Here is a 22083-nt window from a genome sequence, read left to right on the forward strand (position 1 = left end):
TATTTTAGGAATTTGTGGCGTCCATCTTCTCAGCTGTAAGCTAAATGTACAGAAGCTGATGGGTGATATAAACTTCACCGTATGTTACTATAGGAAGCAGTGGTGGAGGTAGGAGACCTGTGACCTAACCGCCAAACCATCAGAACTGTGAAAAGTGTTTGAATTGAACAGTTATTTAGTGTACAAAGATGAAGATTAAAAAAAAGATTTTGTTTTAAAGGTATGTATACATGAACAGTCATAAATTATGTGCATAAAATATTAATACACATTCCAATTTGTTGAGGATCAGGGATAAAGTTACAAAGAAGTGAGTATTGTAACTTCTACCTTTATTACTGTCTTCTTCAGGGCTACATTACATTGTCAAATCACAATAATTTATATAATGGTATTATACATTAATATATAATGATATTTTTAAAAACAATTTTAACTATTGTTTTTAAAGTTTTGTTAATGTTTTGTAATCATATTTATTTATGACAATGTAATATACCCCTAAAGAAGACTAATAAAGGTCAAAAGCTTGGTGTCGAAGTTACAATACGCACTGCTTTGTGATTGCATCCCTGATTCTGAAAAAATTGGTCATGTCTAGACGATCGATTCATCCTACCTTCATTAATAAACATTGTTTTACTGAACTCGGCCAGTTGTGTGTAAGTCGATCGAAATCACAATAGCTCATGTGGTTAAAGCAGCGGCATATTGAGCCGAAGGTCGTGGGTTTGAATTCTGCTCATGACACTAACTTTTTCATCTCAACCAAGACCTTAGAGAAAAAGTATAATTAATTGAAATAATATTAATATAGTTACTAAAGTTAAAAGGAGGGGATGCGGTAATACAATATATACCAATGATGACCAAAGTACTATTTTTCCAATTCAAATGATTGCGATTGCCAATAAAGCTTGCTTTTGCAGTAATGATAAACAAATCACAAGGAGAATTATATGTTGCATGCTCCAGGAAATCAATGGATTTGTTGTTTGTATTCATCGCAAATGGAATCACTAAAAACATTGTTTATCCAATCAAAGAGCATTTCATTGAATTTAACCCTGCATACAACAGTCGTTACAATTTAATACAATGCAATCCAAAACAAAAATAATATTGCATATATAAATATATAATATCATGACTAAATACAAACCATTCATATTAAACATTCAATTGTGTTCATTTAATTTATATAAACATATGCTTCTTATCTAGCAATAGCAATATGTACACTCAAAATAATGTGTTTCTATTTTCCCTCTGGGCAACGCCGGGTTATATAGGTAGTTAGTATATGTGTGGATGGATGGTGATGGAGGAATATCAAATACTCTCCATTCTACCTGAGTGTATTATTTGTACCATAAATGGAAAGAGTTTGGTGGGTTTGGATTTAAATACTGATGTGTTGGGTGCTCAAATGACCTAAGTGTTAACAACCCTGGAGCCCAACCTTGATTGGAGAATGGATAAGAGTGAGGTCTAACCTCAGACTCCCAAAACCCAAGGTGGGTGATTTTCAAGACCTGCTGGTAATTTATTGTCAAATATACAAAAGTGGGATTGACCTGCAGTAGTGAGAAGTCATAGGCTCAATTTGTACACATAGGTATGCAAGTATATGTTTGTAGAATTGGGAGAAAAAAAATAACATTCATATTTTGTCGGTTATTTCAAACTATATACAAAATATTTTTATTGTTATAATAATTACAACATACTTATTTTAATATAAACCAAATTAAACTTAATAGATATTTATAAGTTTTACTAAAAAAATGTTTATGATTTAGGTTTGATTTATGATTATGATGATTTGAAAGAAACTAGAAAATTGTTTAGTGATAGAATAAATTGTTAGTTAAATTTTAATCTATCACTAAATGATTTTCCTATGTTTTTGTGAATTTTCTTTCAACCATCATGATTAAATAATTTTTATTACCACTCATAAATTTCTAATCTTGTTTAAGTTCGTGATGCTAATTTTTCTTCTCATTAGTCTTTGCCCAAAAATTGGAAATAATAATAAATAATTAACAGATTACTAATTAAATAATTCTATCATCAAAGACAAGACAATTGACCAAAAAAGGAAGAGGAGTAGCAAATTATAAATATATTATTTAGAGATTGTGAGATGCGGTCTGGTGTGATGTGGGTTTAGAAAAGCAATTTCTTTTATCGTGCCAATGTTTCGATCTTTATTGAGATCATCTTCAGGGCCTGGGATTTATAAACATTATTTAAATTATACAATTACATGTAAGATATGAAAATGAATTTGTACAATGATGAATACAATATAGAAATTTTAGGTTTAATCAAAGTATTTGTGCTCACTCAAAGTGGGTGTTTTCTAAGTAGAGTCGTGTTGAGAGTGTTAGTGAGATATTACTGTTTTTTGTTTATATAAGTTGGGTTTTGAAGAAAATAAGAAACTATTCCCTTCCCCACTTCTTCAAAACCCAATGACACATCTACACAGAAAACACACACTTTGAGTGAGCACAAATACTTAGATTAAACCTAAAATTTCAATATTGTGTGCATCACTGTATAAATTCATTTAACTAACTAAATAATCATTTATTAATGATCACTAAACACCACACATTAAAAATATATATCATAATTTGTACGTATATAATGGGAACTACAGATTTTTTTATATGGGTACTTATTATATTGAAATAGCAAGTACAAAGGTTAATAGTAACAACGAACTTGGTCAAAATATGTTTAATTGTTAGTTTTTATACTGGAGGATCTTGTTTCTAAATGGATAGTTCATCTAAGCATGCACTTCACTCCCTTCCGACAGTTTCTTAAACTATGAAGTGTAAAGCAATTCATTTTAATATTAATTTTGAACATAAATTTTGTAAAACTAACAAATGAACTTGTTAGAACAAAATAAATTGTTCAATATTTTTGTATAGATAAATAGAATAAGAATGAAAATAAAAATAAGTTAGAGGATAAGGGATTGTTTTAGGAAGGTATCGGTAGATAGTGCGGGTTTCTGCAATCCACGTTATAAGGCTCTATCACGTTTTTAACCGCTAATATTAAAAACTTCCCGTACCTGGCATTAATTTTATTTTGATAAATATATATTTAAAAGTTTTTTTTGTTTATGGGACATTACTTGGAAGGGGTGTTGTTTTGTCGTGCAGGACGCTTGGTTAGGTTGGTAGTCGGGCGCTTTGGTGATATTCTCCCTCCACCGTCACTCGTCGGCTGAACTTTGAGCTCGCACTGAGTTCAGCTTCAGTTGTTGTCGGGAAGCCGACTCGTTGATAGGGGAGTGTGCTTTCTCGTCGAGTGTTTGTTTAGTGTTAGTGCGGTAGGAAAAACCTCGGTTTATTTCTTTATCCATGAGTTAAGCGATGGAGGACGAACTGAGATGCCCGGTGTGCAAGGAGTTGTTTTCGAACCCGGTTCTGATGCCGTGCTATCACGCTTTGTGTCTCAACTGTGCCCTTCTTTTGCAAGTGCCGGCGGCCAACGGTCAAGAACAGATTGCGGAAGAAGTGGATAAGCTGTCGATTCTGAGCGAGACGGACAGCGGCGTTGTCTGTACGAGCAGGCCGAACAGTTACGTCGGGACACCCAACATCCAAGGCATCCTCTTTCCTCCGTTGACGAGCAGTGCCCTCGCTTTGGCATGTCCCGTATGCTCAAAGACGGTCTACTTCGACGAGAACGGTGCACAGAACCTGCCTAAGTACCGGGCTATGCAGAACATCGTCGATAAATACAGTGAGGCCAAAGAACTCGTTCCGAAATGTGAACTGTGCACCAAAGAGCCGGCCAAGCCCGCGACGGTCTTGTGCGAACAGTGCGAAGTTCACTATTGCGATGAGTGCAGGGAAAACTGCCATCCTGCACGTGGTGCCCTGGCCAAACACACTTTGACCTCTCCCGGTCGATCCGCCCTTAGGATCAGGGAAGCGGCTAAGGAGGTTTTCTGCCAGGATCACCAGGAAGAACCGCTTTCCTACTACTGCATGCTCTGTAAAGTAGCAGTCTGCGCCCACTGCCGAGACACGAGACACGCCAGCCACGACGTTCAAGCCATCAACACCATGTGCAAGGCTCAAAAGGTACTGAATACAAGATAATAATAATAATAATTTTAGCACACAGAGTATAACATATAATAATATTACAAAATATTTCAACGATTTTCTCGTCTGTAGTAAAATAAATACTTGAATCCTCAGCCGTATCTTAAAAAAAATCCTATTGACCATTTAAAAGGGTTTTAAAACAGCAAAATAAATATGTAAATAAATAAAACTAAAAGCTCTGCTAACTTAGGGATAGCGAAGTTGATTTTGATCCAGGAAAAAAGGAAAAAATACACAACAAATTTAAATAAGGTACTTTTTTCTAAAATAGTATTTTTCGTACAGGGTGTAAAATTAAAACAATTTTATGGTATGAAGACGTTTGCATTATCCGTTTCTCCTTAATACGAATTGTGTATGTGTACGGTGAAAATGAATTGATAAATGTCTTTACTGAGTTTTCATACAATGTACAATACGAATGAGAAACATTATAAATTCTTAGGTCATCGGTCCATGACCTTCAGCGGGGTGATTTATTTATATTAGATTTCTTATTTACATTGATAAAAAGTAAACAATTGACTTTTTTTAAACATAGGAAATCAGTTAGAGATCAATCAAACAAATCGTCAATTTTTTAAAAATAATATATACATGAATTCTTTTCTTATAGATTTATTTATCTTGTGTTTTTTTCCCAAAGTTGTTCTTGTAATCTGTGGTCAGCTTAAAACAAAAATAATGTTTTTGCGTTCCATCTTCTTTTCTTGGTTTTTGTTATCCTTCTTTTTTATGGACTGTTTGTTTTTGTTACTAGAGTGTTATATATGAAATTGTTTAAAAACAATATTCAAATTTTAAGTAGATGGTTTGTACCTTTATTCTACAAAACAATTAAATTGTTTTCTATTGTAGCAATTAAGAAATACACCATGTTCTAGAGACGAGAATGCCGAAACTTCAACAAATTGAACCACTTTCCTAAACCGCAGGAGAAAGACTACTCTAAAAATTTTATCCTTAAGTCCTTAATAAGATAGGGGAAATTTCTATAAAATGAAATACGTTTATGATTAGCAACCCGTTGAATAGCCAACTCTTATAAATGTAGTAATTGGAATCTCGTCATTCATTATTAAAATTAAACTCTTTATAAATCCTGCCGGAGGAATGAAATGGCGAACGTGGTATTCCTCGATTTTAAATTGTTTATCGATTAAAAACTTCAAGGAAAAACATTGCATTCGGGCGTATAAGCTTGGTATTAAGGCTGCTGTTAAAACCAGCGTAAATCCAATACAATAAACAACGATTAAATACTGGCAACCGTGAACCGACTTATAGCACAATAAAAATTGAAATATGTTGTGTGTGGAAAAGTTGTATTTTTCAAATTGGATTATTGAATAAAAATAACAATTTTTTAAACGAACCTAATATCAACAACAATCCTAATAATCGTCATAAAAGAATATATCTTTTACAATAAAAAACAAAACAAATTAAGTTAATGTAAGTTGAGTATTTCGGTCAATTGTTGGGAAATGTATGTGAAAATTTTGCCCTTTGAAACCAATTGAAATTTGTCTTGAAATGTTTTCATCCCTCTTGTTTCGTAAATGTAATTTTTGTTTCATTGTGTTCCCACTTACTGTCTTCTTAGTATTGTCTCTTTATTTTCATTGTGAGGTATCCAAGTTTGATTCTGTTAGCAAGGCATATTGTTTTAAGTTAAGCTTCACAGTGGAAAAGACGATAAAAAAAGTCTTCCGGAAACTTTAAAAAGGTCGATTATCACCACTTTTTGATGTTTTGTCCTCCAAGAGATTCTTTGTTGTGATTATTTTAATTATGGTTATTAATTAATAATTAATAATTTTCTGTTCAACAATCGATATATTTGATATTTATCTAGGCGTGTTTTCACGATTCAACTTTTGTTGTTCAACTAAAGTTTAACGCAATCTGTCTGTTCAACCGAGCTCATAAACTTTTCAGAGTCGAGACTACTTAAATAATGTTTTGTTCACACGTTACAATAAAAATTGATCAACTTTTGATTGTTTTCTTCTTTCTTGTACATTCTTCTAACTGTATTAATTTTGTTTTCTTAATCAGAATTAGTCTGGAAATTTTTCCATTGCCTGTATGATAGAATTCAACGCATTTCCCCTCGCATATTTATTCATCCTCATCGTGTCGCGTCAGCATTAGTTCGCGGGGTTCATAAATCATAAATGTCGACAACTTTTGTGCCAAAGATGGTACATAGCATTGTCCGGTAATCCAAGGAGAAAGACAGACGTCTTAATTTTGGAATAGTAAATCTCCCAATCCCAATGCTTACGATAAAATCATAATACTTTTAGAGTCACACTTCAAATCCACTTGTCTCATTTCTTTTTTTAAAATTATTTTATAAACAAAAATTAAAACAAAACAACACGGACAATGAAAAAGTTTAAAGTTTCAAGTTATGCTTCAACTTTAAAGGAGTGTCATGATTTGATTGGTTGAAATTTTAGTTGATCAACTGTTGAACCAAAGGTTTTCACCATAGATTTCGTTTAACTTCAGTTGATGAAAAGTTGTTTCATGTTAGCTTCAAAGTCCAAAAGTCGATTCGTTTTTACAATAAAGTTCGATTAGCATGCATTTTTGCGTTTTGTTCTTCGCTTTGTTTGTTATAAACATTAATATGAACTATTTAAATGTATGTTTTTACATATTGAAAATGTCGTTCTGTTGCTCTTTCTGCATTTTTTGACGGTTGTCTATTGTTAGGTTCAAAAGAATTTCAATTCAACAATTGATACTTTTGATATTACATTAGCAGAACTCTATCCGTTTTAGACGTATTTATCAAAATCCGTAGGGTTAATTAAAAGAAAGGATTTGTTGATTTGGTATGGAAGATTGTTATCAGGTTTTTAAACTAGCAAATTCGTCCAAGTGTGCTTTAATTTTGAACCCATTCGAAAAAGGGATTTAAAGACCGATCGTGATCCCTTCGTGTGTGATTTCGAAAGACATACTGGGTCAGATTTGTTTTTTATCTCCCTTATAAGCGTGGGAATAAAAAAGAGAAGAGAGGGTTGATGGGGTACCACCCTCCGAGACACAAGTTGATAAATCTTACCTTGATTGTAAAATAGAAAAATCCCATTTCCAATAGTTTTCCCCATCACGGGATTCGCAGGCGAGAGATAAACAGCATGTGTAGCTCAAAAGGTAAGATAAAGAAAAATCTCCCCCGCCAGTGATCCCCAGATTGTTTTCATAGCAACACCGACCACCCTCGCCCTCTGCCGTTCGAACCCTACCCTCGTCCTCTTTACCCCTCAACTCCGTCCTCAACAAACCCACGACTACATCCAACATGAAAATCAACTATTCCGACAATATAATTCTAATTCTAATTACATATAAAATATATGATTCTAATTCTATATTTAATATTATATAGAATTAAAAATAGTATTTATAATCCTAATTTACTATGGACATCGAATAAACATTAAAATGTAGGGGTATTGGACATTGTACCCTCCAATTTCAACCCTTGGCTTATTCTTATTAAACAATTACACAACAATATAAAAAAAAAAAAATATAATAATACAAAATAACTTAACGATGAAGTTTGAGAGCAGAATGAGAGTTGTAATTTTCTCAAGTAAGCTTGTTTCAGCGAGAAACCCAATGATAATTTGTCTTTTAGTCACGTTCTTTATATTTAACGAATGTAGGTAAGCTCTCATAGGTAAACGGTTTGTAGAACCGTAGGTCCTGGGTTCGAACCCCACCGTCGCCCCTGGAATTTTTGTCCCATCCAATTTACCACAAATTTCTAAAGCTAGGCTAAAGTGATGAACATAATGCCATTGAAAAAACAAAAATAAAATACAAGTATAACAAAAGGGTAACACTTATTCGTTTTTAGTGTGATTTTAAGAGAAAGTTAAAATAAATGTTAACCGAAAAATTAAAGTATCATCTGCAGACTATGTATTGATGGCGGTGTTTAAGGATTTTCACTGAGGCGCTGATTCCGACAACCATCAGGAAAATTGTCGATCATTCCCCAACACCCCACACACACACACTTCTCAAAACTTACTAGGATTTGTAATATTTTTCAAAAACATCCCTGCGGAAACATCCCTCTTAGAGTTGAATAATAACTTCTGGAGGTCTCGTGAAACGTCACTGTTGAAAAATGGATCAATTTAAAAATAAAGCATTTGGTTTTGTTTGGGCAAACAGCCCTTCATGTGCCAAGGCGAGATAGGATTGCCAAAAAGGTCATGTGTGTTTACGTCAGACTCAAAAAATTAAAGAATTCGAACATAAACTTCTCAATTTTTCAGCCCAGACCTCGCACCTTGGGAGTGCAAGTTATGGTTTAGGATTCTATGTTTGTTGGATGGACGCAACATTTATTACAAAATTATATGTACTAACTTTTTTTTTCTTTTAACAATCGTGGTTCTATATGGGAGATAGAATTACTTCAATAAAAACTACATTTGAAGGAATAGGTTTGAAACTTTTCTATAATTTTGTTGCCATTAAATACTCTTTGTGTTGGCAGAGGGGATTGAAAGTTATGTGTTTTTGTAGAGAAATATCTTCAGAATTATTGAACAATTATTGAACTGGGGCTAAGACAGCTTATTTGTCAGGTCGCGGGAGCTATTTCCTTATCGGGCTCTCCTGCATTAACGTCCCTGACGAATCGCTATTTCGTTATCATTGGCTTTTCGGCCAACTTTATTGCCGACGGTGTAATTTAAGTACTAAACATTTTAAACGTTCCCATCATTCACAGCTTTAAAAGCGTACGAACGGAAACAAGACAGTTTCATTATTCTCAGAGGAAGATCGCATAGTCAAAAATCGGTTGAAACATATCATGTCATTATTAAAAACGTATACTAGTTAAAAAACGTAATAAAATTCGGTCAACTCCACATTCATCTTCCACATTAGCTCATAATATATTATATATTTATGCCCTAATTTTACGACACGATTCATTAAGCGAATAGATATAAGTTTTCCTCCACTGTTTTTGGATTGACCAGTTGAACTGAAACATCATAGCCGGGATACTAAAGATGTTTTATCAGCACTCTCAATTTTTATTGTCTTATTTTAAAATAGTTAATGTTGTTCTTTATTTAAAAGAAGCACATCTCTTGTGGCTTAGTTCGTTATGCACTAAATACGTTAGGTGTCTCGTGTGACACGTTGTTCTTGGATTTTCGTCGTTCTCGGTGGATTTTTTTGGTTCGTGTTAGCAAACTGGACATGTAGATTCTTCACAATGGCCGGAGAATCGGGACTTACAATATAACGCGACCGTGAAGTAATGGCCGTTAGAGCCTGTCAAACGCTGCAGGTGTACTAGAAAATACAGGAAGAATGGCGTAAATTGGCTCATTGAAAAGGGAATAGTGCTAACATCCCTCCAATATTTACTATACAAATGAACACGTTATTTTATTGTACTTGTATTTATCAAATGTACATTTTGAATGATTAATAAAAACGATAAAACCGGAAAAATGAAACAAATCGATATTCTGGAATAGAAATTTTGATAATCTTACAAAATATTTCGATAATTAATTGATTTAAGATGACATGGCGTTAAATGAGCTCTCTGTATCGTTGAGTAAGATAAGAAAAGTTATTTGGGAAAAAGAAAATTAATGAAATGATGCATATCTTTTAACAATAACTTTTTTGTTGTGGCTTTCTGTGTGAGGTTCTCACGGTTAAGTGACAAAACGTCTCACTTTCAAAGTGGTGCAATTTCATCTTAGGTGGAAATTTTGCTATATATCCTAAAATGTAGTTAAACTTTATTTTACGATTTGCGATATAATGTTGGGTAAAACTTCGATGGAACGAGACTTAAATTTAAAACGCCTGATTAAGATCGAGAAAGTTTGTAAGTATAAAAACTATCAAACCATCAAACCTGGCTGGCCTAGTAAGAGTAAGATGAGAAAAGTCATTTGGGAAAAAGAAAATTAACGAAAATATTACATATATCTTTTAACAATCACTTTTTTGTTGTCGCTATTGTGTAAGGTTCTCACGGTTAAGTGACAAAACGTCTTACTTTCAAAGTGGTGCAAAAATTATATTAGTATGTTTTTATGTGTCTTGTTCTTCTCTTTCTAATTAAACAATATTCCAGTAATGTAAACTTAATGTTGTTATTAAAAATTTGGTAGATAAAAATGAAATGTTTGTCCTTCATTTATAGTGACAATGTTTCCACTAGTTCATTCTTAAACTTCGTTTTATTTTGTAATAAGTCCATTTTTAAAAGGTCACGTTTCGCTGTAAGCCCAATTTATTTTTTCCATTTGTTTCAAAGTCGCATAGGGGATTTCGTGAACACGGGGGTAACATGCACACCCAAAAAGAAATGGAATTTTAGAATTCTGCCCTTGTTACAACGAGGAGGCGTGTTCCTATTGAAATTCTGTACCTCCTGCCGGAGCCATGTAAACATGGGATTTTGTCCTAAAACGTCGACCGTGATAATAGTCTTCATAAAAAAAAAACAAATAAAAATAAAGGAACTACGTGTTTATTTCAATATTAAAGAATATTAAAATAACACTATAGAAGTACGTGTTTAAGTATTGCTAACGTCCATTTACACAACAATTTCCATATATTTTATCATTCAAAGAAAATTTTGAAAAAATAATAAGAAGCTCTAATCCTCTCTATTTTTTAAAAGTTCAATTTACTTTTCAAGGTTGTCCTCTTACTCTCCCTCCTAAAGCCTGTTCACGTTCCGACATTAATTAGTCTTCTCCCCCACAAAAAGAGCCCTGGATTTGTTTTGATTACGTATCAAATCCTTCGCTTTCTGCCGAGAAAATCCCTAGTTTTCTTTATTTACATCTTTAACTCCGTCCTGCGAATAGCGTATTTCCCTGCTCTTTGGAAATTTTTCACTTTCATTCCTCTCCACGCACCAACCAAACATGTTAATCTTTCTCTTATCTTATTAGTCTCCTTCCTCCAATAGGTACAATGTCGATAAGGCTTTATTAAAACGCCTCTACCCCATCAATAAATCCATATTCCTAGTCATTAGTCTGGATTTAGGTACCTACCTACACTCCACCATCCATCGATGTCATCGAGGTCATTTCCTCTTTCCATAACAGAAGAAGTGTTGTCCGGGTGTTCTTAGAGATTGCTCAAGCCCTTAACAGAGTTTGGCACTCTGGCCTGTGAACGCTGAAGGGTTTCCTAACCTGCTTAAAACTACCTAATCCTAAAATCGTACATTGTTTTTCCTTAAGTAAAAAGTTTGGCAGGGCACATCAATATCCCCTATCATATCGAAGCTGGCTTCTGTCAAGAATATTCTTGTTTCTCTCCTTTAGACGATGTGTACTGTTGATATTCCTATCCTCCCTGAAGCAATCCCTTCACTGCATCCAGAAACCTTCAAAACTGTTTACAATGCCTCCACATATTGTCCAGATGAAGAGGTGATGAGCCATTATATTAACTTAACATTTAGACGGATTACACTACCACCTATTTACTTTTTGGAATTTCACTAATCCCTTTCGAACATGTACGTTACTGGTACTTAATCTATACGGACTTTCTTGAAATTCGGATACAAGACTGAAACGGAAGGAATTAAACAGATGATCCAAACTTCCACTAAACTACAATAGGTTGATGTACACCATGATTCTTAACCTCTGTGGACTTTTAGTATCGAACTTTGGGAGTCAACCAAGCATTTCAACTACGAATGGAATTCAGAGATTCCAGTCCTAAGTTCTTATGTATCAAACCTCACCTACACCGAGACCTTGATGATATTTCCTATGTTTCATATATATCGAAAGCAAATTAGAAAAATTCAGTCCCTTTCTGCACATCCCCATGCCTTGGTATGTCAGTTCAGTTCCACTATTATCCCAGATAATCCTTCTCATCGACTGAAATGCCGATGGCAACATCAAGTGATGTCCTACACATTGGCTCCTAAGAAACATGATGAGTGAACGAAAAAATGTGGTTTTTCTGTAAGAGGCTCACCACCGGTGAGTTCTCCTCCCATGTTTATTAATTTTTTTTTCTTAAGCCTTTTTTACTATTGCTACTATAAAAAAAAAAAAAAAATTGGTGTTTTATTGTAACTAGTCCCAATCGAACTTTCAAAATAAGGTTGATCATTAATATGATACCTTTATGTTTAATATTTGCACAAAATTCGTAAATTTCAATACATACCCATTTTTCGAAATTATGGTCGAAATGGTTGAAAAATAATTGATTGAGGGAACACATTAATTGAGGGAAATGATCCCATTTCTAGCAATGGAAGCAACATATGCAGATCACATTTAATTTATGATGTCATGAATACTACTTAATATAAAGTTTAGCAGTATAAATTAAGATTCCATAAGACATTATAGTAAGGAGAATTACGTCTAATCAAAATAAAGTTTTGTTGGTCTAGCATTAGAGTAAACCTGCTTCTTGCTTTTACTTTATCGTCTTTAAAATTAAACATGTGAATTTGTACAAGGACGTGTATTAATATTGCAATTTCAGGTTTCTTAAGTTTTAATATTTTCAGTTTTCTTTTGATTACCCTGTTGACTCGTTTTGAATTTATTTTGAGGCGGGTAACTTTGTATTTCAAGCTTGTTGATTGCTGCTTTCGAATGGAGGCCAGAATGTCAAAATTTAAATTCACCTTGTTTGCTCTCGTTACGCAAAGACTTTCGCAACCGCATCGATTTGTTCAAAAACCGGCGTGGCATTTCAGGTTTATTTGGGCATCAAACATATGCTTTCTACATCCCATTTCCATGCACCTTTTGAACTTTTCGCGAATAAAAATAATTTTATATCGTTTATAAATGTAACATATATTCACATGTTGATATTCCAATGTACTTATTTTTATTTTATCATTTGAAATTTTATTCTGAAAGTGTATTATTTCTCCTTTGTTATAGTAGAAGGGTTTTATTCTATTTTATTTATATAAACTAATATCTGGCAAACTGAGTCGAACATTATATGGTATTAGGAAGGCTTATGCAATTTGCATGAATATCGGTGCTATGAATTGATAAGAGGATGGTAATATAATTAAATTACTGGTTCCATTAGTACACTGTTTTTATATTGAATCACAGGCAAATTGTACAATTCGGTCCGTCATATTTTGTCTTTTTACGCCTACATTGTTTCTGTCCAACTGATTATATTCTTTTGTCCTCACGATTCGATGGTGGTATCTATTATACGATTCGGCTTTCACCGTGATCGTTCCCCTTGGTGTAACGGTGGATTTTGAACCTGGCTGCCTCGTCCCACATAAACCGTTGCTGATTAACTTATTATGAGGATTGTTTGCGATCCACATTGCGGGCTTGCAGTCACGTCCAATCGGTCAACACAATCCCATCGCGAGGCGTCATAATGATTTATCCCGGAGATAAATATTTGTATTTTCGCTCCAGAAATATAATAGTATGTAGGGGGAATTAACCGCTCGAATCGTGATTGGTGATGTTAATATGATTTTCAATTTGCTGTGTGTCACGGGGCCAAATTTTGAGTCCTAAAGGATTAATTTAAATTAGGTAATCGTGTGAAGACAGGTTGTTCTGACAATAAACCATATTTGATTTGAAAATTATTTCTAAAAACGCATTATGCACATTGTATTTAGGATATTGTGAAGTATTGCAATGTTTAATTTTGATGCCAGTTAGCAAACAGTTGTCATGATTAGAAAACAAAATATTACTATACCCACACATCGATTAAAACTTGCAGACGTTCTAAACCTACAAGGGGGGGGGGAAACAACTGTATACTGCATTCTTTGTACCCGGACTAGAACCCTACAGCAAAGAATCCAACCTATATCTTATTCAATCCTTCCAATCTAAAGACCTCCGTACAATATTCAATGGCCCCCTTCCATATTAAGTAAGAACCGTACCATTCACACCGACCCTAACATCCCCTATGTCTTAGACCTTGCCAAATCCCGATACTCTAAATTCCATTCCAAATTATTTCCTCACCCTAATCCATTATTAAATAATCTATCCTAACGAACTCTCTCTTCCTTCGAACCCTCCGAGACGATTTAAACGAATCATTTGGCTGGATAATGAGTATCACAGGTATGAGTGATAAAACTATTTACCCTTTCCATATATGTCTGACGGCGGAACAATTGGTATGATAGATAGACTCTCGCCACGAAACCATATTCAATAGCTTTGCTAATTATATGTGTTGTATATATTTGCAAATAAAAATAATATAGAAAAAAATTATGTAGTATTTCTTCCTTGTTGCGAGGTTTATGAGCTTAATTTTTGCGCTAATCCGCTCATTGGTCTTGGATAATAAATATATTAATTTGCATTATGTACAGTATATATAAAACATACGACACCGATCACTTTTATTTGTTTTTGTATTCTCGCTGGCTGGTTTATTTAGTATACTTCCAAACCTACAGTAAGGAATTCTAACCTTGCGAGAAAAGACGGACCCAGAAAATTGTCAATCACTTGAACATGATGTTCTCCATTCACTGTCTAATAAAATCAACATTTTTGATATTTAGAGAAAAATATATAGTTTTTTTTCTCTCACCCAGCTGGCTGCTAAGCTATTGTTCGCGTTTTGTCTATCTCGCATTTTTTATTACCGTTATCTTTAAGGTTTAACGTTTTCACACGTGATTAAAATGCCCTAAGTCAATTAAAATACACATTCATACTATTAAAACGATAACCTAATTTAAGTTTAGCGGTCACTAGAGATTTTAACAAATATTTTTTATTTAAACATCCGTACAGACAGGCCTTACATACTTAAGCATATAAATATGTTCACACAATCGGGTCGCCACCAAGGTTTTTATTATAGCTTAATTGTTCCGCTAATTCACTCAGGAGGATCGAATCTATAAGAAATGGGAAGGATTAAATTTGAATTTTTTCTCAATTATTTTGAAGTTTACGATCGTTATTCTTGCGCCAATCGACTTCTTTTACTCGCTCATGAACTAATAAGATAATAAATGTAACTTATTAGTACACTTACCACTTACATTGAGGGACTGTCCAGCAATAATAGACAGAACTAGAAAATTGTCTAACATTTCAGTATGAAATCCTCCTCTCTCTCAGACCAACCAAATCAACGTTCTTGATATTTTGTCTAAAATACAATATAAAAAATCTTTTCAGAGGATCTTCGGAAGAGGTTAAAACAGAGAAAACTTCCTTACGGTTTTCGCCGAGCTTTCGACAGTTTTATACTGTCATCTTCAGGGCTTTAAACCTTAATAGGGAATTAAACAACATGGTGTTTTGGGCACAGAAGTACATTATGTTTTTTGGGGCTCAGCATCTCATATAAGTCTAAAAAACCAATAAAATCCTCCTTTTTTAGTTTTTCAGGTACATGTGATCACACTGCATTTCTTATATATATATATATATATATATATATACATATACAATTAACTTATTTTAAAATTTAAACAACAATACAGTAGGATCACAGATCAAAAAACCGATAAAAACAAACTCTCTACGACGAAGGGCAACAAAAATTCTGAAAAGACTTCTTGTATCCAGATAATCTAGTTCATGGTAATATAAAAAATGTCAAAAAATATAGATAATTGTTGCGCCAATCTAATCAAGAGGGTCGCCCCTATAAAATATATGTATAAATACGTATAAAGAGTCGATGTATTTTTGTGTTTTTCTGGCTTCTTTTGAAGTTCTCGACCGTGATTATTGCGCCAACTCATGAAATAATTAGATAATAAATATTAATATTTTTTTGGGCTGATCAACACTGATCACTTCTCTTTGGTTGTATATTTTGTTGGTTTATGTTGCACACCTGGTATCTGCAGGAGACTAGACGTACCCAGAAAATTGTCTATCAGTTCACCAAGAAACTTCCACTCGCTTAATCGTACCCATTTAGTAGGGTAGACTCCGCGAACTCGATTTGTCGATCAATGGATGAAATCCTCCAAGATACCAACCAAATAAACAACGTTATTATTTTGTAAAAAAATATATATAACATCTATTCTAGGAGGAGACTATTGTATTTTTCAAGTTTGTCTTTGTATTAATTAAATTCACTATTTTTCGTGGTCGCTGGACCAATTAATATCATTCAATTAATTAAGGTTTTCAGTTGAGATACAAAAGTCGAAGTCACGATAGCTCAAGTGGTAGAGTAGCGGCGTATGAAGCCGAAGGTCGTGGGTTCGAATCCCGCTCGTGACACTGACTTTTTTTATCTCAACTAAAAACCTTAATTAATTGTTTGTCTTTGTGTTCAGAATCATAATTATTACACTATTAACAGTAGGAAAAGAAGGGTAAAAACAAATATTGCCAACTTGGAAGTGTATGGTCCATCTTATAAATTGTATTTTTAAGACGATTGAATAAACCGAGGCTCAGTGACGCGATTTTCGTTTTTATTTACCGTCCCGATATTGATTTATGGAGAAATTAGTGCAATTTATATCTCTCCCCTGAACCCATATCGCTTACATGCTCCAATAAACTTTTGCGTTAAAAATATGAGGTTCGGCACAAGGGACAATTTGACGGATGAACTGATTTGGCCGATGTAAGATCAGGCGGTGGCTAGGGGAAGGAATTTATTACAGAGCCAGTCTTTAATTTTCCCGGTGGTTGACGGGAGGGTCTCAAAAATGTGGAAGAAAAATCCGATAATTTAAGATTACTCAACACTTAACAATTAGATTACTCAACACTGTCCTGTGGAGTGATTTTTTAAAAAATCTACAAATCCGTTTAATTCACTTACATCTTTCCATCGTTCAACGCAATAATTTACACAGGCGATGTTGGGAGATTCAACTATGGTAGCTGAATGATGCTTGGTCGGACGTTCAACCAGGAATCCTATGCAAATTTATATCCCTCGGTGATATTCTCAAGAAAACGTGCTGCCGTGAGGTTTCCATTAGTGATGTATAGGGGAGGACCCGCCCAGACCATTACACCTACCTCCTCCGAACTGCATTATGGTTGGGGTAAATTGCGGGTGTGCATCCCCCCTTCTACTCACCAGTCGCTTTGGTGTCTAATGTCATCGCACAAAGAAGAATTTGTGGACTTTTTCGAGATATCGCTTGCGTGTTGTTTGTTCTGCTTTGACATTCTGTCGACAAGAGTCAACACTTTCTAACACAACGATGAATTCACAAATTTCTCAATATTAACCATACAACGGACATTAAAAACCTTCTCTAACTGATTTAATGTATGTAAACGCAATAATTCACCAATAATTAGTTTTTGACAGATTCTGTACAAGCTCGTAACTTGAAATAATTAATGGCATACACTTAACTTAGGTTTTAAGATAATTAATGTTCATACAAACCCATAAATATTCATGCATCAAAATCAATATTTACTATAGCTGCTCCATGCACAACATTGTTTACGAAACAAACAGCCCTCGTGCCGGAACCCTTCCCAAGGGGTTGAAAAAAATAACGAAAGAAATTGATCCGTGGTCGTAGATTGGAATGCAAGCGTATCCTGCGCATCGCTACGACACGGACTGCCTTAACTTTCCCCTTGGGCGCTCTAGTAAACACAAGAAGGGAGGATATCGAGGGTGTACATTTACTTTTGTTACTCCAGTTTGATCTTTATCCTTTTCATTGGGGTAGCATAGTTGGGTATTTGCCAATACTATTAAACCACCGACATCCCCCGTTTTGGTAACCGTACAATTTAAATTTCACTTTTGCACAATTATACTAGAAATCCTATATAACTATTGAACCGAACAAAAACGTTTACAGACTTTACGATATTTTTATAACTACTTTTTATACTGATAAATATTCGTATGAATCAACACAGAAAACAATGAAGTCACAGCAGTTGAAATAAGGGTTGAACGATTAAAAGTAGTGGTTTTTTATAGCATAACAATGCCAAATTTCAACTGTAGTTCTTGTTATTTCTCAAAACCCTGTAGGGAACAATTATAGTTCAAATTGTGCTTTTAATATTTCTTTCAGTGTTTCAAAAGTGGTCAAATAAAGCTAAAAAAGAAGTTTTCAAGAAATGAGCAGTTGTTTTAATAAGTTTTAATCAGAGTAAAAATATTGACAACCGTTAATCAATGAACTACTAACCATTTGAATGTTCTAATGTAATAATAATTAAACACGTTAATAATATTTTTGAATAAAGACAGCCGAATAATCTAGTTTATTAAAGGAGTAAATTTTCTAAATTTTAATGACAAATAAAACAAAAAGGATGAAATTTATATTATTTCGTGAAGATTTCCATCTAATCTGTGTTTTTAAGCTTAGTTTTCTTTACATTTACAATTAGCTTAATGAAGTACAGGGTGAATAGGCGGTAAGGCAGTGAACTCACCATTATATTTCTCGCTTGCCGGTGTTGAAGTTCCATACACTGGCAATACACAAGGTCGTAAGTTTGCTAAAGTTTTTAAGCCTTCTGCGTTTTCCAAATAAATCACGAACTTTAAATTGCGCATTTTCTTCTGTATACATTTCTTAGAAACTTTTGTGAGGTTTACCGTCTTCACAATCTTCGGCAAATTATAATTCTCCCTCTGGATTGTTTTTTTTCTTTTGGATATTTATTATGTTATAGGAATATTTATAGTTAAAATTCGTTTAAAAGTGGATTGGTTGCTTTATTTCTTGTTCTTATTTCAAAGAGTTTCAATTGAGGTTGTTGAAGATACGAGGCGTTACCTGGGATTGATTACTTTCTCCATGCACATCTAATCATCAGTGGTCCGTGACCACAAAACTTATAAACGGTGATTTTTTTATTCCCTGTCTTCCCACGACGGAAACTGACTCATAATGGGCCGGTCAAAGGCGCTTTGTCGCTTAAAATTCAATTGAAAAATTATTGTTTGGGTCCCCTCCTGGGTTCCAAAGGGCGTCGGCACAACAAAAGTAAAGGAGCACAAAAGGGTAGACAATCATTATTAATACAAACGACCCGCTGTCAAAACGCTTCATAAATTCTATATTTTCGGTTTATTCAACACTTGTTTTATTTTTAACACCCGAAAAGGTTGGTGGAAATTCAATTTCACTCTGTTGTTTCAGTTTCGAAGCGAAGTTTTATTAATAGCGATTGTTATTTTGTAATGATCAATCCCAAAATGTTAAATCGTAGGTCGGCATATTCCCATCCATACGTGCTGTGGTTTGTGTAATAACTAACAATCGTACAAAACAAATCCATGACATTGGCGGACATCAGTGTCTCTTTATTAACCTCTACATTAAAATGTCCGCCAATGTCATGGATTTGGTAGTTGATAGTTAAGAGATTATGACCTCGGATCGGACTAATTTGTAACACAAACTACATGCACGTATGGAGTTGGAACAGGGACAAAAGTATTGAACAGTTCAAAAATGTTTTTATGGAATCTCGCTGGTTTTAGCGAGGGGCGAACATTAAATTATCAGCTGTGGAGAATGGACCTCATAATTACTTTCGTATTGTGCAACCTTAAATTCCCGGAAGACACCTTGCATCTTTTAAGAGTATCTGGGGGAAGGCCGAAAAACCTACAGCGAGGCAGCTGACGTGGAATAAACCAAAAAAATCAAAACGAACGAAGAGTTGGTGAACATCCGTAACGGTGGAACCAAATAGATTCCCCTCTGCAATACTCAAGTAGTCAAATACAGGAAATACTTGGTCCATAAATTCAACTATTAATCTCATATATTAATAAATTCGTACAGTAATAAATTAGCATGCAGTACACTTACACTAGCAACAAGGGAAAATAATATTTTCAAATAAACATTAATAAGCACGCTTTCCGCCATCTTTATTTTATTTTTAGGTCAATATTGACCATGAACTAATGCAAAGGTTTAATAGATTTAATGGTCGGTTTCGATTTGTTAACATATTCACACTGAAGATGCCGAAAAGGAGGAACGCGTTTGACAAACCTTTACACCAAATCTATCGATGGGTTCACAAATGATTTATTTATTTTTTTAAGAATAAACATTATGAATTAACTCCCGCGAAAGAAATTAGAATCCTAAAGAAACGCAGGGAAATTTTCTTTTACCGGTATTATAAAGCTCTGGAATAGTGACCATCTGTCAGTGATAAAAACCAACTCCGGTGAATTAAAGGATAATTGGCCTGTTCATAATAGGCTGCAGGGTATTATGCGTATATCCTATCGATCTGGATATTAGCCGAATGACAAACTGAACAATAGGGAGATTCAGATTGTATGAAATTAGCTGTTCAGTTTGGGATAAAGGGATGGAGATAGATGTTGGTCGGTCGGTCACGTTTCCTAGCATGTCTCATTATCTTGGCAGTCTGTCCGCTCCACGCTACCCCTATCTCGCCACACACAGCTTATGGAGTCTAGACACACAACTGATACGGTATTTACGGAAACATTAAGGGAATTCAACAAAGATTAACTGTCTCTCGTAATTGTAGTCTTTCTAAGCTGTTGGTCTAGTTTTCAATCTCGATTAGCTGTACCTTTTGTTTACTTTACGCTGTCGTGACCACATTATTGTAAGAACTTTCTATTGTAACAAATTTCAAAAATGAGAGGGCGTTTTTTAAATGAATAATCAAAACAATATTTTTATAGTTTTGTTTATTGCATGAAAATAATTAAGGATTTTTTTAACGGATTTGTTCCGATCACCGAAATCTTTATTTTATCAAAAATTACGCATCATAATTTTAGAAGTTTCAAAAAATATGCACTTTTATCGGAAAATGCAATAATAATAATGTCGACGTAACGTTATAAGCAGAGAGTGACTACATCCATTTCTTGCAATAGTATTGTTTTATTTTGTTAATCAAAGTAGAAGCTTGACTTTCAAAAATCTAAAAACTCACTCTATGAAGCTTTTATGTACAAATTTGAGAATCGTTAAGCGAACGTTAGTTAATTTTTTAAATTGATATTTTATAAGTAACCTTTCTATATTTCATCACGTACCATATATGCCATGTTTTAAAGCTGCGAAGTATAACTGAAATTATTGTGACTATTATTTCTAGTAACAATTATAATTTTGTTGTGATGTCATTGCCCTTTTCGTCAATAGGACTCAACGTCCGCGAACACTTCAAGTTTGACCTTAATTAAAAAGATCACGTGATCTTACTTTCTCATTTCGCTTATTTTGTGTCCAAAGGTTCTACAACGGAAATTAAAGCTCGTTGCAAAAGATCAGAGCACGCGAGGGCTAATAAACGTCTTAGCCAACTTTCTTTTCTGGGATCTAAACTTCGTTGTATTTTCATTGTGAAAAAGGGGTTTAATTGTGTAATATTACATATACTTCTAGGGTTTTAAAATCGCTTCGACATTTTTGTTTAAATGTTGTTTGTACGTTTTCCCTTACGTCTCGTATTTTTTCAAGAGGAGCTTCCACCCTTTTAAGAACACCCCCCCCCCTCATTAGTCAGCTCCTTGAATATCGTCGTTTCATGAGAACGAATAAGTTGGCAAATTGCCCGTGTATGCTTCCTCATTACTGGGCACCCTTTCTTTCCCTCTGGTTTTCGTAACGTCGTATCGCAGGACGGACATGATGCTCGTCAATGAAGATTCACTTGAAGCACTAATTGGGAAGATATTTCCAAACATTAAGCCGGGCACTTACTTCTGAAATACTCTCCTAAGTTGGTTTTGAATGATTAGGGAGTAAAGAGGAAAATCGTTTCGTCTATTAGCGCTCTCACTCGCTGCTGGAGTTGTCTTTTTGCATTAGACATTTCTTAACTTCTTTCAGACAAAATTCTATATTTCAAGGCTTCGTTCCAATTACAATATTCAGAAGTTTCTCTCTCTCTCTCTTTCC

The 22083-nt window shown here is 34.2% G+C and overlaps 1 protein-coding gene and 1 non-coding gene across 3 annotated transcripts in view; both read left to right on the top strand.

Moving 5' to 3' along the window:
* The first annotated feature begins 3226 nt into the window (after positions 1-3226).
* LOC106667735 (E3 ubiquitin-protein ligase TRIM9) overlaps positions 3227-22083 on the top strand; it is a 279184-nt gene continuing 260327 nt past the window's right edge. The window contains exon 1 of one of the 2 annotated variants that reach the window (XM_014395865.2): positions 3227-4118. In XM_014395865.2, the coding sequence (XP_014251351.1) occupies positions 3402-4118 (717 nt within the window). In that variant the 5' untranslated portion in view covers positions 3227-3401. The remainder of the gene's footprint in view (positions 4119-22083) is intronic. The other variant, XM_014395866.2, reaches the window with a different exon arrangement.
* Trnah-aug lies at positions 16375-16447 on the top strand. Its single transcript has one exon. It is a non-coding gene; the product is annotated as a tRNA-His (tRNA).

The sequence above is a fragment of the Cimex lectularius genome, unplaced genomic scaffold (assembly GCF_000648675.2).
Source record: "Cimex lectularius strain Harlan isolate CLEC.00 unplaced genomic scaffold, Clec_2.1 scaffold101, whole genome shotgun sequence".
NCBI classification, from domain to species: Eukaryota; Metazoa; Arthropoda; class Insecta; order Hemiptera; family Cimicidae; genus Cimex; species Cimex lectularius.